Below are 26,805 nucleotides of genomic sequence, written 5' to 3' on the forward strand. Positions count from 1 at the left end.
AAGCTTACCCATTGTCCCCAGTTCCTGCCTAGCTGGAAAGCTGAGAGACAGGAGGACAATTGTTAAAAGTTTACCTCTGTTTCACCATGGCTGCCAAGCTGTCTGCTCTCTGAGGCAGAAAGTCTTTGTTAAAAGTTTTAACAGTGGCTGCCAGCTTATTTATTTAATTTCCCCCAAAAGTGTTTGGGCTTACAACTTTATATTTCTTATTCAGGACGGACCCTTTATTTTCTGCAATTGATTCCTGGAGTCTCAGTGGGACAGGGACAGTGTGACCACACAGACCAGGGGCTGTACAAAGCTAGCTGGGACAGGCTTCCTGCCTATAGAGAGCAGGAGGATAGCAGGATCTGCTATTGGAGCCAGGAAGAGGAGCTACCGAAATTTGCATATCTTTGCAGATGCAGAAAAGGTCTGTGTCTGGGGTTGAGGGCGTGGCCAGGAAACAGCGCTGCTTCTTTAAGGATACTGTGACCTTATGGGAGGTGCTCTTGTCACTCTTGCCTCACTAGCCAATCAGACCCTCCAGGCGACCTGCCACTCAGAAGTGGTGAAGTGCTCTTTCTGGTCTCAGGCTTCCGGGTTGGCTTTGAAGAAGAGCAGGCTTCAGCGGTTTTGCTGCTGTGCTGCCATTGCTGCTGCAGGGAGCTGAGCGGAGAGCTTTCGCGCGAGCTGGGAAACCACAACATGGTGAGTGAGGGCCTGCCATCCCCTGATGGGGTGGAGCAGATACGGAGGCTCGGGAGCCAGTTTGTTGGGTCTTCCCCGGACTGGGTGGGAATCTGAAGCCAGATTCCCTGTCCTGTGAAGCTCCTTGTGGTCCTTACAACATTTGGACCCAGCCAGGGCCAGGCCTCTGAATAACTTTGCTCTTTGAGCTGATCTGCTCAGAGCATGAGGATCAGGGAACTGTGTGTATAAGCTTCTTTGTAATCAACTTCAACATGCTTTTGGTGTCTCCATGGATAGCTGGTTACCTAGTTTCTCCAGTACCTTCTAGAGGTTCAGCCCTTTGCATTTAACCTTTCAGTATGAGATGCATTAATGTTAAATTTTGTGCAGGTTGTAAAAGGCGAACTCTGCACGGAACAATGTTATGCACAACCTCGCCATCCCAGCTTTATCTTTTCTACCTTCTCCTGGTCCTGTTTATTTCATCCCTTGTGACCTTCACCTTATGACGTCCTGTTTCAAGTCACTGGCGTATTTTAGAAAGTATTGTGGGACCATCTTTGCTGTGTAACTCTCCCATCTGCCTAAGTGTCTACACTGCAAGCTGCCTGTCTCTATTGAAATTGTTCAAAGTGTAACCTGGAGCCTGAACCTAAAAGACTCTTGAGGATATGGAATGCAAAATCTGTCTAAGGTGGCTCCTGTATCCATATTAGCCAGAGATGGATGCGCACCATCCTTAAAGAGAGTTTTCTTATTAAAATGCTAAGTGTGTGAAGTGATTTCTCAATGGGAAGGCAAATTAGTTCTGAGCAGCTACATTTTGATCCTGTCTGAGACAAGGTCTCTTATGTTGACTCAGGTGGCCTTGGTTTCAGTTTGTTGCTCTCCAAAAAAAATGACCCTGCTGTCCTCTATGCCATATTAACCTTAAAAACTCTTATATAGATGACTGTACCACCTCAGAGTATTAAAATGATCCATTAGAGTCGTGTAGTTGATTACCCAGTGCAGTCACAGGAAAAGGATTTGCATGTGGAGCATTGCTTCTGTCCTCAGACCAAAATGGGAGGAATAGTTTACTGTGTGCATTGCAGGGGGAACAGGGTAGGCAATCAGCTGCTGGAGTCAACATTGTGACAAAGAACCTGGTTGTAGGGGCAGTGATTGTGTAATTTCCCTGCATGTTTTAATTCATTTTAGGTGAATGAACAGGGATCAGATTGTGTATGTGTGTACTTTTCTGGGATGTTATCTTCGGCCAGTGAGTTCTGAATTTACAATTAGGCTACCATCCTATGCAGGTGTGTTAATCCTGCTTGTCACAGTCATGTCAGCTCAAGAGGTTTGAGAAACAGGCCATTGGCTGTGACTCTGTGTCCGGTTACAGATCTCAGCAGCCAACATATGCATGTGTGCATCATCAATCTATCTCTTACTATGACATTCCTTCTACTTGGAAAGAACCTATTCTTTTTCAAAATCAATTTAGCTCAGGTTTTTTTATCTTAATTTTTTTATGATTTTAAGAATAACTTATTGGTATCATTTTTCAATATGTTCTTTAAGTGCATCACTGTTCTTGTCTCTATAGTTCTGTTCTCCGGTCTTTCTGGGTCATTAATATAGTTTCATTCCTTTCTCCAAAGTGTTGTTGAGTATTGATTTCTGTGGACAGCACTATCTCCTATGTCTTAGGGTTGACTCTTGCTATGTTGCTGAATATTGCTTTGAACAGCTAATCCTGCCTCTGGTTCCCACTATTGGGCAACTCCATTCAGGCTGAGTCTTAACTAGTCAGTGAGAAGAAAAAATGGACTAGTTAATGAGTGACCTCCAATCTCTCTGGCTTTTATTGGGTTATAAATGAAGAGGACCTGTGCAAGAATTGAGCTTATTGACCAACTTTGAAGCTGGTGAAGTCACAGTTTACAAAGGGAAAGGCAGGACAGTGGGTGAGAGCTTTCCTCCTTCAACAGTAGTTGAGATTAGAAATGTGGAAATAGGTAATCAATTTTAGGTGCTTCGTGAATGCCCTGTTTGGCAATTTCTTGTGATCCACAGACCAAGAAAATCAAGAATCTGGACAAAGTCTGACCTCATTGTGAAACCTAATTGCTGTAGTTTCAATAGTTCAGAAATGTCCACTCAAGTTGGAATTCTCATAGCTCTCTACTGTTCCAGATCCCTTGCATCTGACCTTCCTCTATTTTTGTATGCCACCTGTATACATATGGAAGTGTTTGTCTCTCATGCTCAAACATACACAAACATAGCAATAAGCTTGGTTTCAGAAGTTCTTGTGACTTACAAAGCAGTTATAGTAAAATATGTTGCTTTAGGTATACACTGATTTTTTAAAAAATCTGTTATGTTGTAATTTGTTTTAAAAAGTTTTGATTTTCTTACTCCAGTACACTCTTTTAAGAATTAGGTAATCAATTTTAGGTGCTTCATAAATGCCCTGACCATTTCTTGAGGTCTGGAGACCAGGGCAATCAAGACCAGGGCAATCAAGACCAGGGCAATCAAGACCAGGGCTATCAAGACCAGGGCAATCAAGACCAGGGCAATCAAGACCAGGGCAATCAATCAAGAATCTGGGCAAAGACTGACCTCATTGTGAAACGAGTTGACACAGTAGGTGTTGCTCATCTTCAGAGGCTTCTCAGGTGTGCATTGTGTTGGGCGGAGAGAGAGGGCAGAATCCACATCTTGTGCCATTGTCTATGTGGCAGGAATCAGATTTTTCATTAATCTTTTATGTTGTTTTGGAATTGGGCATCAGGGGCTGCATTTACCTGAAACCAGAAGGAAGTTTAACAGGCTGGAGACTCATAGCAACCTGCATTTGTTGAGAATTCTAGAACATATGGCTTCTGTCTTTATAAGAAATGTCAGTAGCTGGAGGGTCAGAAACAACATTTTTAAAGTTCTTTTTGAGTTGACTTTGGAAAACTTGGGAAGTGGTGTTTATTTAATTTCTATTCACATAGAATCATAGGTAGCTTGGTAGCATTGGTCAAGATCACACTTTTCCTTGGTCAAGTTTCCTTTGGTCTTTTGATTAAAAGTTGATTTTATTTTTCTGCCATTGTTCTTGGCTTTTTCTCTCCAAGACCTCGATTCTTTCACAAATATTATGCACATTCTTAATTGATGTATCTTTTTGGTAAGTATAGACGTCAAACTCTGTCAGTCTGTGTAGTCATTATCCCATTGAGCATTCGGAGTGTGTCCACTGTGAATGAAGCTTTGTAATCAGCTTTCCTGTTATAAATTGTTGCGCCTTGATATTGGATTGTATTCATTCTGTGGTACAAATTTAGCATGTACAACATTTTAATTTTCATGCATTATGTTTCCAAAGATCATTCCTTTACTTCTTTATTTAGCTAAGATTTGTTATTTTTGTTGTTAATCTGTGAAATACTTTTAGGCTTATTGAATAAAAGGTATTATGGGTCTTGACAGGTTCCTCAGAACATAATCTTTTGGGGGATTACCTGAGTTCAGATACCTACATTAAAGTTGGGAGGTTCCTAACTCTCTATTATTCCAGATTCAGGGCATCTGAGCCCCTCTATTTTTGTTTGTCACCTGTATACATATGGAAGTGTTTGTCTCGTGCTCAAACATACGCAAAAATAGCAATAAATTTGTTTTCAAAGTACTTGTAACTTATAAAGCAATTATAGTAAAACATGTTGCTTTAGGTATATACTGATTCTTTAAAAATTTGTCATCTTGTAATTTGTTTTAAAAAGTTTTGATTTTCTTACTGTAATACAATCTTATAAGCAACCATCTATCATGGGAAACAAAATGGTGGCTAATTGATCCTAACAGACAGGCCTTTCTTTGTCATAAGAGAATGAGATCCTTTTATTAGTCAAAATTATTTTCTGCAAAGTTACAACATCAGAAGGCTTCAAGTGAATCTCTCGAGGTTTGGTGGAACTTCCCTCCTAACCCAACCCATTTTCTGTTATTGATAAAGGAGAGAATTGGACAGTAGAGAAGGAGTGCTGGGCAGTGACTTCTTAGAGTTGGATTTTGATTAGAATCTTGTAGTTCCTGTTTAAGAGACCATTATATATATTTGTAGATCTGTGTTTGTGTCATGTTTCTCAGTGTTACCATCTATGTTGTTGATTTTAGTATGATAGTCTAATTATACTGTTCATCTTCTGGAAATGATGGACATTCACCAATTCTATATTCAGAAACTTTCTTATGTTATGAGTTTCTTGAGTTTTTGTTGGCTTGGGATTTTTCTGTACAGAGACAGTTTTACCTTTCTCTTCTTGATCTTAGATGCTTGCCTTTTCCCATTTCCTGGGATCTCTGTGCTTTCCAGTTGTTGCTATCTTCATGTCTGTGTCTGTGCTGCTTAAGTGATTAATATGATTAATACATTGGCTTTGGATCTTTAAAGATTCTTGAATATTATTTTCCTTGTATCCTAATTAGCCTGTTCTGTCAACAGGATAGTACCTGGGGTCATCTGAGGACAAGTCAGCTGAGGATGTGCTTAGAGCAGAATGTCTGGTTTCTGAGTCTGAAAGAGATTGTGTTGATTGATGGCTGATGTGGGAAGACTCTTCCACTGTGTTAGTAATGTCTCTAAGCGAGTAGGCCTGGGCTGGAAAAGAGCTAGCTGCACAAGACAGTAACAGAGCAAAAGAGAAATCCAGGAAACAACCATTTCATGTGTTTTTTTTTCTTCAGGGCTTAATTTGAGTTTCTGTCTTAAGCTCCCACAGTGATGGACTGTGACTTAGGGGTGACAACCAAAGAAACCTAAGAAACTCATGACCTCATTGCTTTTGGTTAGATAATTTAATCACACCAAGAGAGAGAAAAGTGTAACAGAAAATGGTACTTCAAAAGGGATTTTGTTGCTGCCAAGGACTTCAGAATGTTGACTTTTTGAAGAATGTTAGGCGTATCAGGACTTAAGATGGCAAAACCATAGAAAGCTCTACACAGAGCTTAATTGGTTGTTCTTGTAAGACCTGGAAGATGAGAATGTTGTGAGTTATGGCAAACAGTGAAGGTCAAGGTCATAGAATTTTAGTGGGCAAACATCTTTGCAGGGAACATGGAGTAGGCCTGGCATACCTGCCTTGAGAGATCTGTGTCATAGGTTTTTCAGGTTAAAGTCCATGGCTCTTGGGGCACAGTGTATCTTCTGTTTTCTGACAGATTGATGCACTCCCTCAGGCAGTGAAGCACTGAGGCTGATTTGTGTTCCTCTGTATGATCTCATAGTAATCAAGCAAATATGGGATCTCAACAGACAACTGGCCTTAGACATTAATCTTGTATACCCTGTGTAGCTTGCAGTCTTCATTGTATCCTGGCAACTACAACTGTATTGATCCTAGAAATTGACATTAATTTTTGTTTCTAATGAAGATATAAAAAGTCTGATTGCTCTCAATAAAACAGTCATAGCGTCTTCTTGTTGAGGCCTCTGCAGTCCATGCCAGGGTTCAATCCTCATCACCTCAATAGGTAAGAAAGTGCAGATGCTTAGAGGATTTTATGAAAAAATTAGACGGGGTTCATTTCTGTGATACTTGTCCCCCAATCTTATTCTTTTCATGTCCCAGGAAAGTGAGAAGGCAGAATACAAGGTAAGAGCTGGTTTCTTAGACAATATTGCTTGTGTTGGGTGGTTATGAATGTTGACCCCCTCAGGCATACAGTGAAAACGAAACAAGTAGACAGAAATGAAAAGTCTCTGTTTTGTTGATAAAAACAACACTAGGTAGTTTCAGATGGCAGTCCAGTGGCAGAGATTTCTACGATTTTAGCACCATTAAAGGGAAGGTCCTTGCTCTGCATCTAAAGCCAAGTGTAAGAGTCTATCCAGCTAAGCCCTTCGTTTATGGGATGGGTATGCAAAGTAATTCCTTGTCCCAGGAGCAATATCATACAGAACCTGCAGCAATTTGATCCAAGCTTGATAGGGTCTATTAAATCTTGGCAGGATCACCTATATTCTGGAAGAAAGGAAAATATAAAACATAAAGGTCCTGGATTCTTCTCCTGTGCTCTGTTCGTTGCTATTGGACCCATCTATGTTTGGCAGAGTCAGAGTCCCAGGGAATAGGTTGTGAGAGTTCCTTGCATGACGTGGTGGAGATGAAGCTGAGTTGTGTTTGGTGCACAGGATGTTGAGATGCACACGCTATGGGACATCTGTGATGGAGAGTGGCATATGGCAAGTGGAAGTAGTGGAAGAGCTACAAGAAGTTGCAGGATGTTGTGTGGTATTTTGATCATATTTTGATAATAAGGATTGTTTGTAGTAAGAGAGCAGAGCTAACCATTAGTGGACCAGAAATATCATAGAGGTTTGGAGGACTGTGGGCAGATAGGAGACAGGAAGTAGTAAGGTGGAGCTGAGAGAGGTTCTTGGTCTTTTGGATGGAGGAAGGCAAGAGGTAGGAGTTGCTGGTGGCTGTTCCTCTGCTTCTCTGATCTTTCAGGTTCTAACTCCATATCTGATTTCTGAATTTTTTATCGATATAGATTAGATTAATGTTCATCTGGCATCTGAAAAGATTTGCTTAGTAAACAGAATGGGTAGTTAAGACCCCAGAGATAACTTACACAATACTTTATTAACTTTAAAGAGTTTTTAAGTGCTAATGAAAGTGAAAGGACAGGTCCAGAGGCATTAGATAATTGGAATAACTCTGCTAAATTAAATCTACTTGTACCCTTTAAAGGTAAGTTCACCTCAGAATAAAAACCACAATCTGGCGCCTGGCAGTGGTGGCGCACGCCTTTAATCCCAGCACTTGGGAGGCATAGGCAGGCGGATCTCTGAGTTCTAGGCCAGCCTGGTCTACAAGAGCTAGTTCCAGGACAGGCTCTAGAAACTACAGGGAAACCCTGTCTCGAAAAACCAAAAAAAAAAAAACACCACAATCTGTTACATTTGGTAAGAGGTTCTGCTTTTGCTTCCAGAGGTAAAAAACATTATTTCAAAAGAGGTAAGTCCCAAAGCGAAAGGGGATTGTTAGATCCTGTAGAGGGCAAGGGGAAGGAGAGTCACCCAGTTACTAGCAGTCTCTATGGTTATTTAGTTGGGGACTTTTTTAGAGTTCTATTCATTTGTTTTCTTGTACTGAACTCTGGTATCGTATGCACAATGTAATTTTCAGTTTCCCCCAAGTGTTTTTGTGTAGTACGAAGGAGTTGTGTCCCGCCACCCAGCTAGCTTAGACCTGAAATAATTATACAGAAACTGTATTCATTTAAACACTGCCTGACCCATTATTTCTAGCCTCTTATTGCCTAACTCTCACATCTTGACTAAACCATTTCTATTAAGTCTATGTTCACCACAAGGTCGTGGCTTACCAGCATGAGTTTAACCAGTGTCCATCTTGGGCAGGAGAAGCATGGCAGCTCTCTCTGCCTGCCTTCTTCCTCCCAGAATTCTGTTCTGTCTACTCCACCCACGCAAGGGCTTCCCTATATAAAGGCCAAGGCAGCTTCTTTATTCAACCAATGAAATCAACACAAATACAGAAGGACCTCCTACACCATTTTTTGTTAAGAGTTGGTCTACCTGTGAGACAAAGGCTGGGCTATTGTCTGAACTCAAAAGGATTGGTACTCTATTCTATTGGTATTCTAAGGTACTCTATACCTTAAAATGATATCTTTTAACAGCATTTTAGTGGTGACTGGGACAGTCTCTTGTTTAGTAGGGTAGGCTTCTCTTCATCCTGTCAATAATCATATATAATTACCTCTGTCTGTATCTGTCAGGTTTTACCTCAGTGAAGTCTATTTTCATTCAGTCCCCAACATTCAAGACTTTTGAGCTTATTGTCTGTATTGGTAAGCCTATAGGCTACAGGTTTTCAACAATATGTTTAGTTTCATGTCTTAAATTAACTATCTTTAGGTGAGGTTGTCTGATCAAATATTTAGTTTTTCTGGTTCCCAGATGAATGGAGTGGTGAAGGAGTTCCTCTGATACCTTGCTGGGTAAAACAAAGCATCCACTGTTTCTTCTCTACCAACTGTCAGGTCTCTGCAACTCCCAGGCTTTAGACAGCCAGTTAATCATATATTGTTCTTCAGGGGTTTATGTTGGGTGCTTAGAGAGGATTGGTGTCCTTGGATTGGAAAGCCAACATTAGTACGGGGGCAGTCTCTATAGCAACTTCTCTGATTTTAGGTCTGCTAATCTGTTCCCCTGGACAACAAGTGTGTTTGCCTTCTGGTGGCAAGGGCAGTGGATCATGGCCCATTTGGAGGCAGACATATGTTCAGTATTTCTTGTAGAGACTTGACCATGCTCAGCAAAGCTGGGGATCCACATGCAACAGACTCCTGCCATTCCCAGTAATTCCCTGACTGTTCTTTGAAAGGTCGGGCAGGGATCTTTATCACTGTCTTTTTTCTTGTCATTGAGAATCATCTTTGACCTTGTATAAGGATGTGGCCAAGGTATGTCACTCTCTTTAGGCAAATTTGGGCCTTTTTAGCTGAGGCCTGATAACCCAGGTTTTCTGGAGGTTCAAGTAGTTCTCTAATACTCACCTAGCATTTTTCTTCTGAGTCAGCAGCAATCAGGAGGTCATCTACATAGTGGAGTTCGGTTTCTTGACAGGAAGCCATGGGGTGTTCCAGACTGACTTGACAGGGAATCAGAATCCCTAAGTTTGCTGATCACCTAATATGGGTGTAATCTTTTTCTTGGCTATTTAGGGCATAGGGTACTATGTTACCCAGAATGGGGAGGGGCCAGGTTTAAACTCCACCAATGCAGGTACCCTGTGTTTTGTCTGCTTATGTGTTCTCTCAGCAAAGGCTTATGGGTACTCCCTTATCCATTTGGCCCTGGCGGGGGAGGGGGGGTCTGAGCAGTTTTAGATGTAGTCTGTATTCATCTTCTAAATATAAGGTGAGAACTAGGGGTAGGCTGTCCAGTCTAGTCAGTGAGGGTGGCCTTGTCTTTGTTAAATGTTATCTGAGCACTGACCCTGGCGAGGAGCTTCCTCCCCAGCAGGGGGTGGGGCAATTTGGAATGGTCAAAAATGAAAGGAATATCCAGCCCATTTCAAGATTTACCATTCTTTTGGTAGTCCAAGAGTATTGGTTTATTTTAGTAGCTTTCTGTATCCAAAATTTTGGGGGGACAACTTTTTCTGGGGTTGAATCATGACAGAATGTTGGGGTCCAGTATCTATCATAAAATTAGAAAGTTTTTCTTCCCATTGAAAGTTTCCCTGGGTTTTGGGAGGGGGCCCAAACCCCATGTCCCCTAATCACTATTGTTTTTCGGTTCTACCCCTTCTGCAATATTAGTATCTGACAAGGGTCTTGGTCCTGGCTGCCCTTCTGTTTGGGCTCCTTTGGGGCAGTTTTTGACCCAGTGTTATTTCGTTGCAGTAGGCACATTGATCTTTTTGGAGGGTCATGATCATGAGTCGATGCATCTGAATTTTGATCACTTTTCAGGTGACCCCAAAGTGACTGCTACGAGGATTCCAGTGGGTCTGGCTACACGGGTTTCTGATGGCGGGCATAGCAACTCAACTACCAGAACATCTTTGTCTCAGTTTTCCTGGCTGGTAGGGCCTTCACTCGAGCAGAGGACATTCATCTGATTTGTGGATGGGGACATGGCTTTGAGTGTGGCAGCTGTAATCTTCATAGGGAATGTGTCTGTGGGAATATGAAAGTTTCATCATTGGTGGCCTGCCTACCTTTTCTTCTGGCTGTGTGATGTGCACATGAGCAGGGGAAGCCTATGGAATTTGTGGGGGATGGCATGGAATCGGGGGTGGCAACTGAAGGGTTTGTAGAACATTGCGTCTTTGGGAATGTAGGGAGTGTGGAACTTTCATGGACTGGTAGCCTGCCTACCTTTCTTCTGGCTGGTGTGTTGTGCTCATGAACAAGTAATGTCTGCCTTAGTTGGGGGCATAACACAGGCATATTTGTAATATATCCTGTGTCATTGTATGTTGAAATCCTTAATTTGATTCTTGATTTTACATGATGTGATAGTCAAGAAATTGTGTTGAGTGTCAAAAGGGACTTTGGACATTTGTGCTGTTTGAGCTGTTATAGATTATGAGGATCATTGATTTTAGATGAAATGCATTCTCAGTTTTCTTTTTTCTTTGTATTTATTCTTCTCTCACACAATACATCCTGACGACAGCCTCCCTTTCCTCTACTCCTTCCATTCTCTCAACTCCCATTCTCCCCAGATCCACTGCTTCTCTGTTTCCCTTCAGAAAATAGCAGGCCTACCAGGGATATCAACCAAACACATCATAACATGCAATATGACTAGGCACAAATCTTCATATCAAGGCTGGACAAGGTAAACCAATATGAGGAAAAGGGTCCAAAGATCAGGTGAAAGAGTCAGAGACACCACAACTCCTACAGTTAGGAGTCCCACAAACACCCCAAGATAAACAATGATAGCATGTATGCAGAGGGCCTGGCCCAGAGCCATGTAGGTTCCGTGACTGCCACTTCAGTTTCTCTGAGCCCCTATGAGCCCTGCTTAGTTTGTTCCATGTACCATGTTCTCCTGGTTTCCTCAACCCCTCTGGATCCTACAATCCTCAACGCTTTCTTCCACAGGATTCTTAGAGCTCAAGCTAATGTGTGGGTAGGGATCTCTGCATGTGCTCTCATCAGCTTATAGAAGAATGCTGTCTGATGAGAGTTGTGGTAGGTGCCAATCTATGATTATAGCAGAAAATAGTTTTGAATCATTTTATTGATTTTTTTTCTTTATCAGTTGTATTTGGTTCTACCCTAGTTCTCTGAGCCATCCAAACTCCTCTTCCTGGCTTTCCAGGCAGTGTCAAACATGGACTTCCTCTCATAGCTTGGGCTCCATGTTAAGCTAGTCACTGTTTGGCCACTTCAGAAGATCTTAGCGACCATTGCCTCATCATATTTTGCAAGCAGGACAAGTGTGGTTCTAATGTTTTGTGACTGACTTGGTGTCCCTGTCCCACCACTGGGAGCCTTATGCAGTTACAGATGTTACCTGGTATAGCCTCTGTAGTCTTGATTTCTAGCAATCCTCACTAGGGTCACTCTTATAGGTTCCATAGTTTTAGATGATACCTTGTATAGCTTTTGTATTCTTGATTTTTAGTCCTCCCTAGGGTCACCCATATAAGTTCTGACTGCACTGTTTCACACCCCTACTAAGAGCCCTTCTATTCCATTCATCCCTCGCTTTCTTCTCCCCCTGTTCTTTGATTACTCACCCGATCCTTACTGTGTTACTGCCATGGACCGCCTCTCTTGGAGACCACCGACCACGGGAGAACAGGGGTGAAGGCTAGGAGAAATCAGGAATCGGCAAGGAAATGACAGACAGACACACTCAATAAGGCTGAATATGCTGCTGCAATTTTACTGAATTCATGCTTTCATTATATAGTATTCAAACAAAGAACAAACCAGAAGGTCATGTGTCATCAGTTGGCACAGTATGAAAGCTTCTCTTAGTCACATTATCAGGGGCAGGTGTTAGATACAAAGCATCCTTAGAAGAGGAAATCTTGTCCTTGGGAACTTTAACCTCAGACAAGTGGTTACATCTTAAGAACAGAGAGTTTCTGTCTCATTATCACTATCATGGCCTTCTCTCTCTCTAACCCTTTCTTCATATCATCTGGTGACCAAATATGCCTAATCAGCTCTCTGCACCTGTGGAGATGTACCTTTTAGTACCTCTTATGCAGGAGACACCAGGGGGGTTGGGATCTAGCAAGCCTGTTCATAGAGCTCAAATAAAACACAACAGCCTTTGTCCATCAACATTAACCCATCTATTCCTGTAGTGAGAAGCGGCGGGGCTGCGTCCCGCCACCCGCCGCCGGCTAGCTTTACCCAAAATAATTACACAGAAACTGTATTCTTTTAAACACTGCCTGGCCTATTATCTGTAGCCTCTTATTGGCTAATTTTCATATCTTGCTTTAACCCATATTTAGTAATTTATATAGCACCACGAGTTGTGGCTTACCAGGAGAGATCTTAACCTGCGTCCATCTCGGAGAGGAGCAGCATGGAGACTCACTATGGCGAATGCCTGAAGCGTCTCCCCTAACTCTACTTCCTTGTTCCCACAATTCTGTTCTGTCTACTCCACCTACCTAATTTTCTGTTCTTAAAGGGCCAAGGCAGTTTTCTTTATTAATTAACCAATGAAAGAAACATAGACAGATAACTCTCCTCCATCATTTCCCCTTTTTCTGTTTAAACAAAAAAGAAAGGCTTCAACTTTAACATAGCAAAATTAACAAAACAGTTATCAAGCAAGTATTACAGTTACAATATTTAAATCTATTTTATCTTTTATCATAACTAAGGAAATCTATAACTATCTATTTATTCTTCAACTCCATCAAAGACTCCAGAAGGATACAATGCTACCTAAGTAAATAAGAAATAAGTAACTTATAAAACTCTAGAAATGACAGAGACAACTCGCTGCCTGGACAGTCACCCAAAGTTCCTCTGTACCGTTGAGGCATCCATCTTCAGCCTTCAGGCCCATAGTGTCCAGCAGACTTTTTCATGAAGCAGGAAATTCCAAAGACAGTTCAGTCACTTTCTGCTGTGTCCTGCAGAACGTCTCGCAGACTCTTTCATGAATCAGGAACCCCGAAAGACCATCTCACCTTTAGGCAAGTTCAGCAGTCCTCTTTCTGTGGGTTCTTGTGTCCAGTTTATGCAACAGTCCAGGCAAGAGCAGTTTCTTGCCCAAATGGCTAACAAACTCCATAAGTAGCCTCTTCGATGCCCATCTTCCTCTTGAAGTAGATTGGTGCTGCCAGGAGCAGACGTGTCTCATTGTCATGAAAAACCCTAAGTTATTAAAACATTAAATGCCATATTCTGCAGTCTTTGAAAGATATGAAGAATGTCTATCTAACTGAAATATATCTCTACATATCTAGAAAATCTAATAACATGACTACAAGCTTAACTATTATCAATGATTATCCATTAACAACCTATATTTCCTAATTATACATTACAGTTTTTAAAATGAACTACAATCACAATAGCTTAATCAAGATCAGAAATACATATACATATAACAAAATTGACCTTAAAATCTATACCAATGCAAATTTCATATCTATATCATCTCCCCCTTTAAATGTAAAAGAACATTTATAAACAATATTTGGGAAAATGGGCGCAGTTATTTCTCTCCAAACTGCTTCCTGCTGAATGGGGGCACTGTTATTTAGGTCTTTATGGTATAACCTGTGTGCTAGGTTCCTCTCAGTTGGCAGTTGAGTGAAGTAATTTTTTGAAGATGTTCACAGCAACCTTTCAGGAGGGCGTGGTCTATCATACCATATTGGGATAGAAGCAATCCACAGAGTCTCGTCCTCTGTGAAAACAAAAGAAGAAACTCTTTTCCAAAGCATCATGTTCTTAGATCCAAATCCTGAAGTCATACCGTTAAGATGTCCATTCTGGTCTAGCCTGGCAGCCCATATAATGAAATGTCTCTCTGTACTTAGCTCCTTTACAGTCAAAAAAATCAAAGAAAGCACAACAAAATACATAATCCAGACTCTCTGTGAATTTTCCATTTTTACGTGGCTTATTTTTACTCTATCACTTTACTTCGTTTAATCTATAACTATCTGTACTCTGTCTCTTTAAAGACTTTAACCTTTTTTTTTAAGGCATTAACTTTATTCTCTATATTTTCTTTTTCTCTCTTTTAAGCCTACGTGAGCCATTTAAAGGCCTTCTATGTCTGAATCTTTTCTATTGTGAATCTGTAATTTTTTACTATCCAGGAGCATTTCTTAAAAGGTTAACCACTTCTTAAAATCTTAAGTTGCGCCAGGTAGAGGTAATACGGTACTGCCTGTTTACAGCCAAGTCTAAACCTTAACTGCGCTGTTATTATGGTAATTGCGATAGACCTGTCTGAGCTCAGCACAATTCAGCATGGCGGAGCAGAGCCAGAGCTGCTACTGCCTCAGTCATTTGGTGTCCCTGAGCTGCACACAGTTACAGGTACACAGCAGTCCACATTGGAGCTGCACTCAGCAGTTTAATTTTGATACTGAGCGTGCAGCACAGAAACTCTTTTAATCCAAGTCACAGCTGAATCTGACGCGCAGAGCACCGTGCAGTCTGAAGACACCTCTCTCTCTATGGCGGCAGGAATCCGCAAATGCTGTCCCGCTCGCCTAAGCCTGATTCCGCCATCTGCCCAGGTGCAGGCAGGGAGCAGTGAGCCATTGGCATGGTCTCAGAGTACTTTCTTTCCGATCCCAAGCGGGCAAGGTTTTTAAGTGGATTTAGTCACCACGTTGGGCGCCAATCTGTAGTGAGAAGCGGCGGGGCTGCGTCCCGCCACCCGCCGCCGGCTAGCTTTACCCAAAATAATTACACAGAAACTGTATTCTTTTAAACACTGCCTGGCCTATTATCTGTAGCCTCTTATTGGCTAATTTTCATATCTTGCTTTTAACCCATATTTAGTAATTTATATAGCACCACGAGGTGTGGCTTACCAGGAGAGATCTTAACCTGCGTCCATCTCGGAGAGGAGCAGCATGGAGACTCACTATGGCGAATGCCTGAAGCGTCTCCCCTAACTCTACTTCCTTGTTCCCACAATTCTGTTCTGTCTACTCCACCTACCTAATTTTCTGTTCTTAAAGGGCCAAGGCAGTTTTCTTTATTAATTAACCAATGAAAGAAACATAGACAGATAACTCTCCTGTAGTGTGAAGCGGCGGGGCTGCGTCCGGCCACCCACCACCCGGCCGCCAGCTAGCTTTACACCCGAAATAATTACACGGAAACTGTATTCTTTTAAAACACTGCCTGGCCCATAGTTTCAGCCTCTTATTAGTTAATTCTCACATCTTCCTTTAACCCATATTTAGTAATCTGGGTAGCACCACGAGTTGTGGCTTACCAGGAGAGATCTTAACCTGCGTCCATCTCGGAGAGGAGCAGCATGGAGACTCACTATGGCGAATGCCTGAAGCGTCTCCCCTAACTCTACTTCCTTGTTCCCACAATTCTGTTCTGTCTACTCCACCTACCTAATTTTCTGTTCTTAAAGGGCCAAGGCAGTTTTCTTTATTAATTAACCAATGAAAGAAACATAGACAGATAACTCTCCTCCATCATATTCCCATACTGTGCTTCCCTGTCTCAAAGCTGTTCCTGAAGAGAACAATCCTTGTCTTGTATATATAAAGACTATCATTATTATGAAAGAAATTGTGCCTCCTATCTAAAATGCACCAGGGGTTTCTCCTTCTGGCTAGCCTCTCCATAGATGGTAACTCATGTCACTCCATACGTTTTCCCTCATCATTTACTCATCTTCTCCTATCATGAGCTCTTTCTGTTTTAGGGTATCCATAAGTTCCCCCAGAGAGCGAGCCAGAGTCCAATATGTCCTCAGTAGTTTGGTTATTATCGGTAATGTCTTAAAACATCTTGATCTGCTGGCAAGATAAAAGAACTACACAGAATACAGAAACAAAGAACAGAAAGCTCAATACAGCGCCAGGGCCAGCGAAGGCGAGTTTGCTGATCCGGAATCATGACTGTGGCTGATTGCCAGGGAACCAACCACCTGGGGCTCAGCTCCTGGGAGCGCGGACCCCAACCCTTCAGCTTCGTTTCACCTTAGTGGCATTTGTCTGCTACAAAGGTGTGACAGCCGGGGACGTAGCATGTTACCATCCCTATCTGTGTTCCCTACAGGTGTTCTTGTTACTTAGCCTCTCTGTATCTATGGATTGTACTGTGCTTAGTGGAGATTACTGTCATTGTACTTTATTTAACTGCTAATAATATCCACTTATACATGAGTATACCATGTTTGTCTATGTGCTTCTGGGTTGTGTCAAACAGGATAATAAAGAATTTAAGAAACTAGACAATAGCAAACTAAATAATTCAACTATAATTGTGTATACCTCTAAACAAAATTGTTAGTAGAGAAATCTAAAATAACTGAGAAACACTTGAAGATGTTCAACATCTTTAGCCATCAGGGAACTACATATCAAAACTACTTTGAGATTTTATCTTAAATATGTAACAGTAGTTTAGATTAAAAAGACAGGTGACAGCTAATGCTGGAAAGGACACGAAACAAGGTAATTCACTGCTGTTGCACGTGTAACCTTGTACAACCACCATGGAAATCAATATGCAATCCTCAGAAAATTGGGAGTCAATCTACTTTAAGACCTAGCTATTTAGATGATTCTTGGGCATATACACAAAAGATGCTCATCTGTCCTAACACACGGCCACTTTCTCAACTAAAAGATGCTCACCTGCCCTAACACACAGACACTGTCTCAAGTATGTTCATAGTGGCTTTGTTCATAATGGTCAGAAAGTGCTGTGTCTGTGAGAGATTGTGTTTAATTATGACTGATGTGGGAAGTCCCTACGAATGTGAAGCTGAACTCATGAGACAGTGAGGAGGCAAGAGAGAAAGCCAGGAAACAATCTTTACCCATCGGCTTTGCCTTCAATTGTTAGCTTGAGGTTCTATCCCAAGGTTTCATAATGATGGAGTGTGATCTGACACAATCAGCCAAATAAACCTGTTCATTTTCTGAGATGCTTTTGATCGAAGGATTTAATCTTCCAGCATCAAAGTAAGTTAGAACAAAAAAAAATCAAACACCAAAAGTGATTTTGTTTTTACGTAGAAACTAGGAATTCTGTCTTTTGGAAGAATGTGGAAAATACCCAGACGTTAGGTGGCAAACCCATAGAAAGTTGCACACAGAACCAAATTGACTCTTCTTGTAGAGCCAGGAAAATGGGAAAATTAAGAATAATGGCAGACCAGGCTAGATAGACTCCATTAAAATATTAAGCTAGAGGTCATTTTGTAATATTTTGGTTCTATATTCTGCCTATGTCTTAGAAATTCATCAAAGCAGAATTAAAAATAATGGGCTAATTTCTTAAATGGAATATTGAATTTGTTGGATGGTTATTACTGATGGCTCATTTGACTCTACAGGGAAAAAAAGACAAATGAAGCAGAAATAAATGAAAATGAAAAGGTAGTTTCAGATGGCAGTCAAGTGCTGAAAAAGGAAAGTATTTTCAAGCAGTTTGTCACTATTATAGAGAAAGCCCTTGCTGTGGAATGGAAGCCTGTCAGGATGCCCTAAGGGTAAGACTCTATCCAGCAAACCTTCAATTTATGGAAAGAGTAAGAAAAGTGATTCTTAGATCCAGGAAGCACATTCTTACAAACCTCCTGCATCTGTGGTCAAAACACATTAGTGTCCATCCCAATTAAGAACTCAAACTATTTAGGGCCACCCATCATGTCTTGGTCATAGAAACAGTAAAGAATCAAAACTTTAAGATCGTGGATTCTTAGTTTGTGATTACAGCTCAGCATTGCTGCAGGCATTTATGTATGGCAGAGTCAGAAACCCAGTGAGTTGACTATAAGAGTTCATTGCATGAAGCTACATAGAATGAAGCTTTGTATTGCTGCTTCTTTTTTTTTGTTAACTCTTTACCACCCAATCTGCCACCCATCTCTCAAATAAATAACACACAGGGAGGCTTATTCTTTCTTATAAATGCCTGGCCTAAGATTGACTACTTTCTAGGCAGTTTTTTTTTTAATTTTCCTATCTACCTTTTGTCTCTGGGGCTTTTAATCTTTCTCTTAATCTGGATGACTTTCTTTAATTCTTAATCCATGGCTTGCTGTGTATCTGGATGACTAGTCCTTGTGTCCTCTCCTTTTCTTGCTCCTCCTTCCTTTTTTTCCTCCCAAATATCTTCTTCCATTTGTTTTGTCTTAACTGCCAGACCTGCCTATCCTTTCCTGACAAGCTATTGGATGTTCAGCTCTTTATTAGACCAATAAAGAATTTTAGACAGGCAAAGTATCACAGCTTCACAAAGTTAAACAAATACAACATAAAAGCCTTCAACACATCATTTCATCATCATAAGAAATGTTCCACAGCATAAGTAAATATAACACGTCTTAAAATAATATTTCACAACAGCCTGAGTTGCATTTTGAGATGGAGAGAGAAAGAGAGAGAGAGAGAGAGAGAGAGAGAGAGAGAGAGAGGAGAAGTTGCAGAAATAGTGCTATCTAAGCCTTTGAAATTGGAGCCCCATGCATTTGAGAGATGGCCATAGGATTTGATGTTTGTCCTGCTGTGCTTCAGTATTGCCTTTGTCCAGTCTGCCCCTCATTGTATCTCCATTTCTCTCAATTGGAATGTGAATGGTATTCTGTACCATTGTATGTTGGAAAGATGTAACTTGTTTTCTGATTTTACAAGATGTCACTGTCAAGAGATTGTCTTGAATGTCAGAGACTTTAGACATTTGAACAGTGTAGGGGTTGTTGCAGACTATGTGGATTATTCAAGTGACTAAATGCATTTTTGTCATGGACGACCATGAGCCTATAGTGACCTGGGTCAGAATGTAGTTGATTGAATGTAAAACTTCTGAGAGAGGATGATGTATTTGAACATGTGTCTCTCCTTGGTGACTTTCTTGCAATTGCTGGTGCTCTAAAATCTGAGGGTAAAGAAGCCTACTCACAGCAAGTTCTGTCTGTCCATGTTTCTTTATTCTTCTCTCAATCCTTATACTTCCTTGTTTTACATTGTTCTACCTTGTTCTTCCTATTACAAACATTCTCAGTTATATATATATCCTTAAAATACCCAGCTTTAGCATGATCCAGGACCAGAATTTGCCCCATAACAAATCAAGTAAGAATTTTCACACACACACACACACACACACACACAGAGAGAGAGAGAGAGAGAGAGAGGGGGGGAGGGAGAGGGAGAGAGAGAGAGAAAGAGAGAGGGAGAGAGAGAGAGAGAGAGAGAGAGAGAGAGAGAGAGAGAGAGAGAGAGAGAGATAATACTGTGGGACTGGCTAGTCCACGTCTGGTGAAGTCCTTATTGAAAAAGTTAGTTATAAAAGGATTTAAATCATTTAAAAGGAATTTTAAAGGGGCAGGTTAATGTGCTTTACTACATTTTTAGGTGATAGGAAAAGCTAAAAGTTTATTTTCAGTAAAATTATGAATAGGGCATGGATTGTTTAAATCAGCACACCACTTCTTTTCTTCCACCATGCATAGAATTGGGTAAACAAGCAAACTAAGTAAATGTTCATGGGGAAGCTAATGACTCCTAAATCTGATAGCACATACACCAGATGCTGCAATTTGTACAGTCTGAGGTTTGAAGTTAGAGTTACTGCTTCAAGCAAAGGAGAGACCCAGACCTCTCTCATTAATTCTGGGCTAGGCTGTTATCAGCCGGTCTGATCGTGGGTGTTGTGATCTTTCTCCAATTTACAGTTAATTATCTCTTCTGCTGTCCTTGAGAGTAAGAGAGAACCTGTAAATTTCCTGAACTAAAGTCATCAGTAAACTGAGGTGAAGGTGACCATGAGGACTTAGGTATCATTTGAGTGAGTTAAAGCCAGGGCATACTTTTTCTTCAGTCTGTCTGAGCAGCCATGATTCAGCCACTCTGGTCAAGTAGTAATTCTGTGTCCTTGGCTATCTGTTAATATCTTAAGTGGAGTTATCTTGTCTCTACCCCAAGCACTGACCAAATAATTAGCTGTCTGCTGATAAAGATAATTTCAGGAAGGCAGATCTCTGAGTTTACTTAGTAAACTGAGTATACATATGTACATTTTAGAATGCAGTGACCTATGATGATGTGCACATCAACTTCACTTGGGAAGAGTGGGCTTTGCTGGATCCTTCCCAGAAGGAGCTCTACAAAGATGTGATGCTAGAGACCTACAGGAACCTCAGTAGTATAGGTAAGACTCAATTTTCCTTCAGGTTTTAAAATAAGGTGACAACTGTTCCTTTATTATTGATGCTCTTTGTAATTTTATTGAGCGAGAAGAAGGATGAAGTGAATGCATCAGGCATGGTTCTAAGATTTACTGAGGATAGTAACTTAAATTTTAGACAATTTTTGTAGTATAACATACATTTTCTGATACTATATTTTAGGTTACAGTTGGGAAGATCATAATGTTGAAGAAAATTATCAAATTTCTAGAAGACAAAAGAGGTAATTTTCATGTGCAAGCAGATACAAATGTGGCTCTGAAGAAATTGTAATGGGTCCTGGAAGTTTTCACCAAAAGCAACAGCGTAAATAACCACAGCTTAAAGTTCATTGATGATCAATAAACTCTCGCAAAACCATATACCTCCATTTAGGTAGGAGAATTGAATTTGCAAGGCATTTTTTAAGAAAGAAGACAGAGGATAATGCCTTACTGGATATCACCATTTGAATCATAGTACCGTGAGAGCTATGCTGTAGAACTGTCCATTGCATTTGTTTCGGGCTACTCATATTACAAAGGTTAACACATTGAAGCAGTGATAGACATATCTCCAACACTTCTAATAAGTAAATATTCCACAGTCAAGCTAGTATTACTCTTACAGTTGTGACTGTGCTATGTTTAATGAGATGGTCAGTTAGAGTCAGGAGTCAAGGTGCAGTTGTTGTAGAGAAACCTTAATCACTATACTATGAGTCTCTGACGAACAGAAAGTCAAACTGTGTAAATTCAATCTGTAAGCCTTTTATTTTTTATATTTCCTTTACTAGTTATATCATATGTTACTCTGAATACACGTCATATGAGCCCAGAGATATGCAAAGATGTAACATACCTGTAGTAGGAGGCTGTTTATTATTTCCCTGGTCCCCATACCACAAAAAAATCTCAGTAGCTATATCACTTAAATCACTGCTTGGCCAATCACTTAACCGTATTCCTATCACATCTAGGACTAACCCTTTGCATTATTTTATATTTTACTGTGAGGGTGTGGCCTATCGGCAATGTTCCAATAAGCAGCTTACATGATTCCTTTATGGAATGTCCATGATATCTACTTGACTCTGCCTTTTTTCTCCCAGTATTCAAATTAGTTTCCCCACCTAACTTTACTCTGCCCTAAGGCTAAGGTGGATTCCTTATTCATTAACCAATAAAAGCAAGAAATATACAGAAGGACCTCCCATTCCACATACTTCTCTCACAGATCAATTGGAAGATAAGTAGCAATCAGTCCTCATGATGAGTATACTTTCAGTATTTGATATAAGTATACAGGTGATTGGTTTTCCAGCTTCATTTTTAATCTATCACCAACAAACTCATATTGAATAAAAACCATATGAGGTGTATGACTGTGTAAATACCTCTGGTTGTCCCAGCTCACTTAACAAGTGTAGTATGATTCAGAATAAAAGAAAATTTGTGGATACCATAAGTGCATTAAATCACTGAGATTTTCCAGTTCTCTTCACATGTGTGATAGACCTTATGTAGAGAAAATTTTCTCTAAAGGTGAACCTTGTAATAAAGGTATCCTCAAAGATACAAGGCATCCTTTAATGAAGGGAAACAACATGAGTTTAAAGAGTAATAAAACTTAATTTCTAATTCCTATTTAAAATTGTACCAAATTGTAAAATTAGTTCATACACATATAAAGATTGAACATTTGTAGGGAATGTGGTAAAGCTTTTACGTGTGCTAATTATCCTTACAGGAACTATAGAAACCAAACTGGAGAGAAACCTACTGAATATACTCAATATGTTGGAGCCTTTGCATATGGTTGTCATCTTCAAAAGCATAAAAAACCACATAGAGAGAAACCCTATGAATGTAATCAGTGTGGTAAAGCCTTTGCATTTCCTAGTAATCTTCAAAACCACGAAAGAACACATACTGGAGAGAAACTGTATGAATGTAATCTGTGTGGTAAAGCCTTTGCAACTCAATGTAATCTTCAAAGTCATGAAAGAACACATCCTGGAAAGAAACCCTATGAATGTAATCAGTGTGGTAAAGCCTTTGCACGTCACAATTCTCTTAAATGTCATAAAAGAACACATACTGGAGAAAAACCCTATACATGTAATCTGTGTGGTAAAGCCTTTGCACGTGACAATTCTCTTAAATGTCATAAAAGAACACATACTGGAGAAAAACCCTATACATGTAATCTGTGTGGGAAAGCGTTTGCAGCTCAACATACACTTAAAATCCATAATGAAGTACATACTAAAGAAAAACCCTATGATTGTAGTCTGTGTGGTAAAAGGTTTCATTATCACAGTCGTCTTCAAACGCATGAAAGAACCCATACCGGGGAGAAACCCCACGAATGTAATCTGTGTGGTAAAGCCTTCTCACGTGCTAGTCATCTTCAGAGTCATAAAAGAACACATACTGGAGAGAAACCCTATGAATGTAATCAGTGTGGTAAAGCCCTTTCTTGTCAAAGCTCTCTTCGAAGGCATAAAAGAACACATACTGGAGAGAAACCCTATGAATGTAATCTGTGTGGTAAAGCTTTTGGACATCCTTGTTATCTTCAACGTCATGAAAGAACACATACTGGAGAGAAACACTATGAATGTAATCAGTGTGGTAGACCCTTTGCATGTAAATTTAATCTTAAAATTCATAAGAGAACACATACTGGAGAGAAACCCTATGAATGTAATCTCTGTGGCAAAGCTTTTTCAGTTCCATATAAGCTTAAAGTCCATAAAAGAACACATATTGGAAAAATTCCCTATGAGTGTAGTCTGTGTGGTAAAATGTTTCATTATCACAGGCATCTTCAAATGCATGAAGGAACCCATATTGGAAAGAAACCCTATGAATGTAATCTGTGTGGTAAACCTTTTGGACGTCTTAGTCATCTTCAGCGTCATGAAAGAACACATACGGGAGAGAAACCCTATAAATTTAATCAGTGAGGTAAAGCCTTTTTTTGTCAAAGCTCTCTTCTAAAGCACAAAAGAAAACATAACTGGAGAGAAACCTTATGAGGAAAGAAGTGTGGTAAACCCTTTGCATGTCATAGTTCTCTTCAAGATCATGAGGGAACACATACTGGAGAGAAACCCCATGAATGTAATCCATGTGATAAAGTCTTTGCATGTCAAAGTGTTCTTGGAATGCATAAAAAAAAAAACACATAGAGGATCCAAAGCCTATGAATGTAATGCAATGTGTGTCTTACAGTCTTTGCAAATAACAGTCATCTTCAATGGCATAAAAGAACAAATACTGGAGAAAAATCCTCGAAATGTTATCAGTGTGGTAAAGCCATTACACTCTTCTTCAAATGCATAAAAGGACTCAAAACTCGAGTGAAACTCTGAATGCAGTCAGTGTGGTGAAGCCTTTGCTGATCACAGTCATATTCAAAGGCATAAAAGAACACAGTCTGGAGAAAAACTGTCTAATCAATGTGGTTAATCTTTTATATCATAATAGTCATCTTCAAATGTGTAAAAGAACACATACTTGAGAGAAATCTTATGAATTTCATCAGTGCAGTCTTCAAAATCATGAGAAAAAGTCATCCAATTTTGAAACTCCATAAATGTCCTCAGTTTAAAAAAGTTTTTCAGCCATAAAATTTTTGTGTACATTCAATTTGATAACGACTTTGCATATTACAATTGTCATTGTTACCTAGAAAGGATACTGATGTCTTTTTATTGTAAAGTATTTGGTAAGATCTTTAGCCAATATTCTTACTGTGCTGATATTTTGTTTGTGCTTATTTAACATGCAAAGCTTACCTGAAGGTCAGAGTGCTGTGATAGGTTATAGTTAGCCACAGAGCGCAGGCAGTAGTGACACACATCTTTAATCCCAGGAGTCAAGAGGCAGGGGCAGGTGGTTCTCTGTGATTTCTAAGCCACCTTGGATACACTAGATTGACCATTCTAAAAGAGGAACAGTAAGACAATTGTGGCTCACATATTTAATATTGGAATTTGTAAACTATGTGCCATTAATTCTAGCACTAGAGATGTGGAGACAGGATGGTATATGACTTGACAGAGAGAAGAACATAAGACAGGAGGAGAAAGGAGATCAGCCCATTAAGACTGAGGATTTGTAGAGACAGGGTCTTCCTCACTTTGTTCTGAGGATTTGGTAAAGGCAAATAATTTCTCTGATGGCTTGCTCCTTTATTTCTGTGATCTTTCAGCATTTACCCCGATATCTGAGTCCAGGTTTATATTACTACAACTAATTAGAAATTGTGCTACAACTTACAATCAGTTATTTCCTTAGAAATAAATTGACAGTGTCAACAATCTCTTCAAGGATTATTATGTCCATTTTGGTATTGTGTCCACTGTGAAACTCATAGAAAAAACTGAATTCATGAATTTTTGATACCTTATGTGTAGGTTAAAAGGTTAGCCATGGGGATACATTCTGACCTTGAAACCAGGGCCAAGGAAACACTCTTTGCCTCTGAATCCAGAGCCAGTAAAAGAATCACACTCTAACTTTGACCAACTGAACACAAAATCAATCACTCCGTATGCTTGAAACCAACTAATCCCTGATCATGAAATCCAGCCAATCTCTGTTTTAATTGAGCAATTGATGTCTGACCGATTCCCACCCTGAAAATATTATCCATGGAAAAACTCTGCCCTAAGCAACTCTATATAAGCCCTGTGGTTGTTGAGTTAGCAGCTGCCCTTTTCTACACTGGGAGAGGCAGTCACTCTCCTGGATTCCTTCCTCTCAAATAAATCTCTTGAGTGAGTTTTGAGTAAAGACCTGTCTCTGGAGTTTATTCTTCCAAAAGAGAGTCCCTGACTGATGGGTTGACCCCATGAAAGAAATGGCTGAGTAATTACTGTATAATATTCTGGTTTATAGCACTACCTTTTTATCTTATCATATCTATAGCCTAACTTTTGCTTTTCAAAGTAGATTCAATCTACCCTTTTATGCCATTATATCTTATCCTACTTTTTCTTTTCAAAACAAGAACCCTGAATCTAATCAACTTTACTTAACTCTTCTTCTGATTGTAACAAATAACAACTTATAACCACCCCCCCCCAAATAACAATTATCCATAACTCATTCTAAGTGGAGATTGTTCTTTTGTTTCTATTCCTAGCTTCTCAGACTCGAATAATCATACAGAATCTATACTAATTACAGCACTCCTTGGCCCAGTGGCTCAGGCTTCTTATTAACACTTACATCTTAAATTAACCCATTTTTATTCTGTGTATAGCCATGAGGCAGTGGCTTACTGGGTAAGGTTCTGGCATAGGGGTCCTTCGGTAGTTACATGGTGTCTCCCTGACTCCACGTACTCTCTATATATCTCTGTTCAGATTTGTTTGCTTTTCTCAGTCCAACATGGTGGAGGCATCTTCACCACCTCTGCGAGCCATGCTTACTTCCCCAACCCAAGGACACGGCAGGTCTATGTTGCCAATAAGCAACTTGTAGCACACTGCTCACAAATCTAATTTATTCCATTTAAGTGCAAGACCTCCCCCAAAGACCTAGAGTTCATTCTTGCTACCAAAACGAACAAGGAAGTCATATTAACAGAGCTGTGCAGTTTTTGCTGCTATTACTGAGTCAGGAAGCTTTCTCTTAAAGAAATCATGCCACTGTTTGCTTCTAGCAAACAGAGCCCCAAGAAAATGCTGCTACCATGAAGCTGTGCTTAACTCTGGTTTGTGTCTGTGTGTGTGTGTCTAGAATTCCTTTCCAAGGTTTTATGTGGATCTAGTTGTCCCATGTTAGCATGCCATTTTGTGCGCAGAGACTGCTTTTGTTTCCCAGCTGTTCAGACCCAAATAATCACACAGAAATGAAATTAGAATACTGCATTGTTTATTAGCTCAGGCTTCTTATTAACTAACTCTTACATATTAAATTAATTATTCTGTGTATCACCACGAAACTGTGGCCTACTGGGTAAGGTTCTAACATCAGGCTCTTTTGGTAGCTACATGGTGTCTCCCTGACTCTGCCTAGTTTCTATATCTCTGTTTGAATTTTCCACCTGGCTTTTCTCTGCTAAGCCATTGGCCAAAATAGCTTTATTCATCAACCAATAAAACATATACAGAAGGGCATCACACATCAACCCATTGAGTGACCAAGAAAACACCCACCCCACCTTATGAGAATGAGTTTCATATTTTAAATTTATTTTCTGCTGTCTGGGGG

At 40.1% G+C, this 26,805-nt stretch overlaps 1 protein-coding gene across 1 annotated transcript; it reads left to right on the plus strand.

Annotated features, from left to right (window-relative positions):
- The first annotated feature begins 652 nt into the window (after positions 1-652).
- LOC119825235 (zinc finger protein 431-like) lies at positions 653-23,767 on the plus strand. Its single transcript, XM_038345982.1, has 4 exons — positions 653-690; positions 20,433-20,559; positions 20,759-20,819; positions 22,325-23,767. Exons 1-4 carry the CDS (start codon positions 688-690, stop codon positions 23,544-23,546), a joined length of 1,413 nt encoding a protein of 470 aa, XP_038201910.1. The 5' UTR covers positions 653-687; the 3' UTR covers positions 23,547-23,767.
- Positions 23,768-26,805: the final 3,038 nt, after the last annotated feature.

The sequence above is a fragment of the Arvicola amphibius genome, chromosome 10, assembly GCF_903992535.2.
Source record: "Arvicola amphibius chromosome 10, mArvAmp1.2, whole genome shotgun sequence".
In the NCBI taxonomy this organism is placed as follows: domain Eukaryota; kingdom Metazoa; phylum Chordata; class Mammalia; order Rodentia; family Cricetidae; genus Arvicola; species Arvicola amphibius.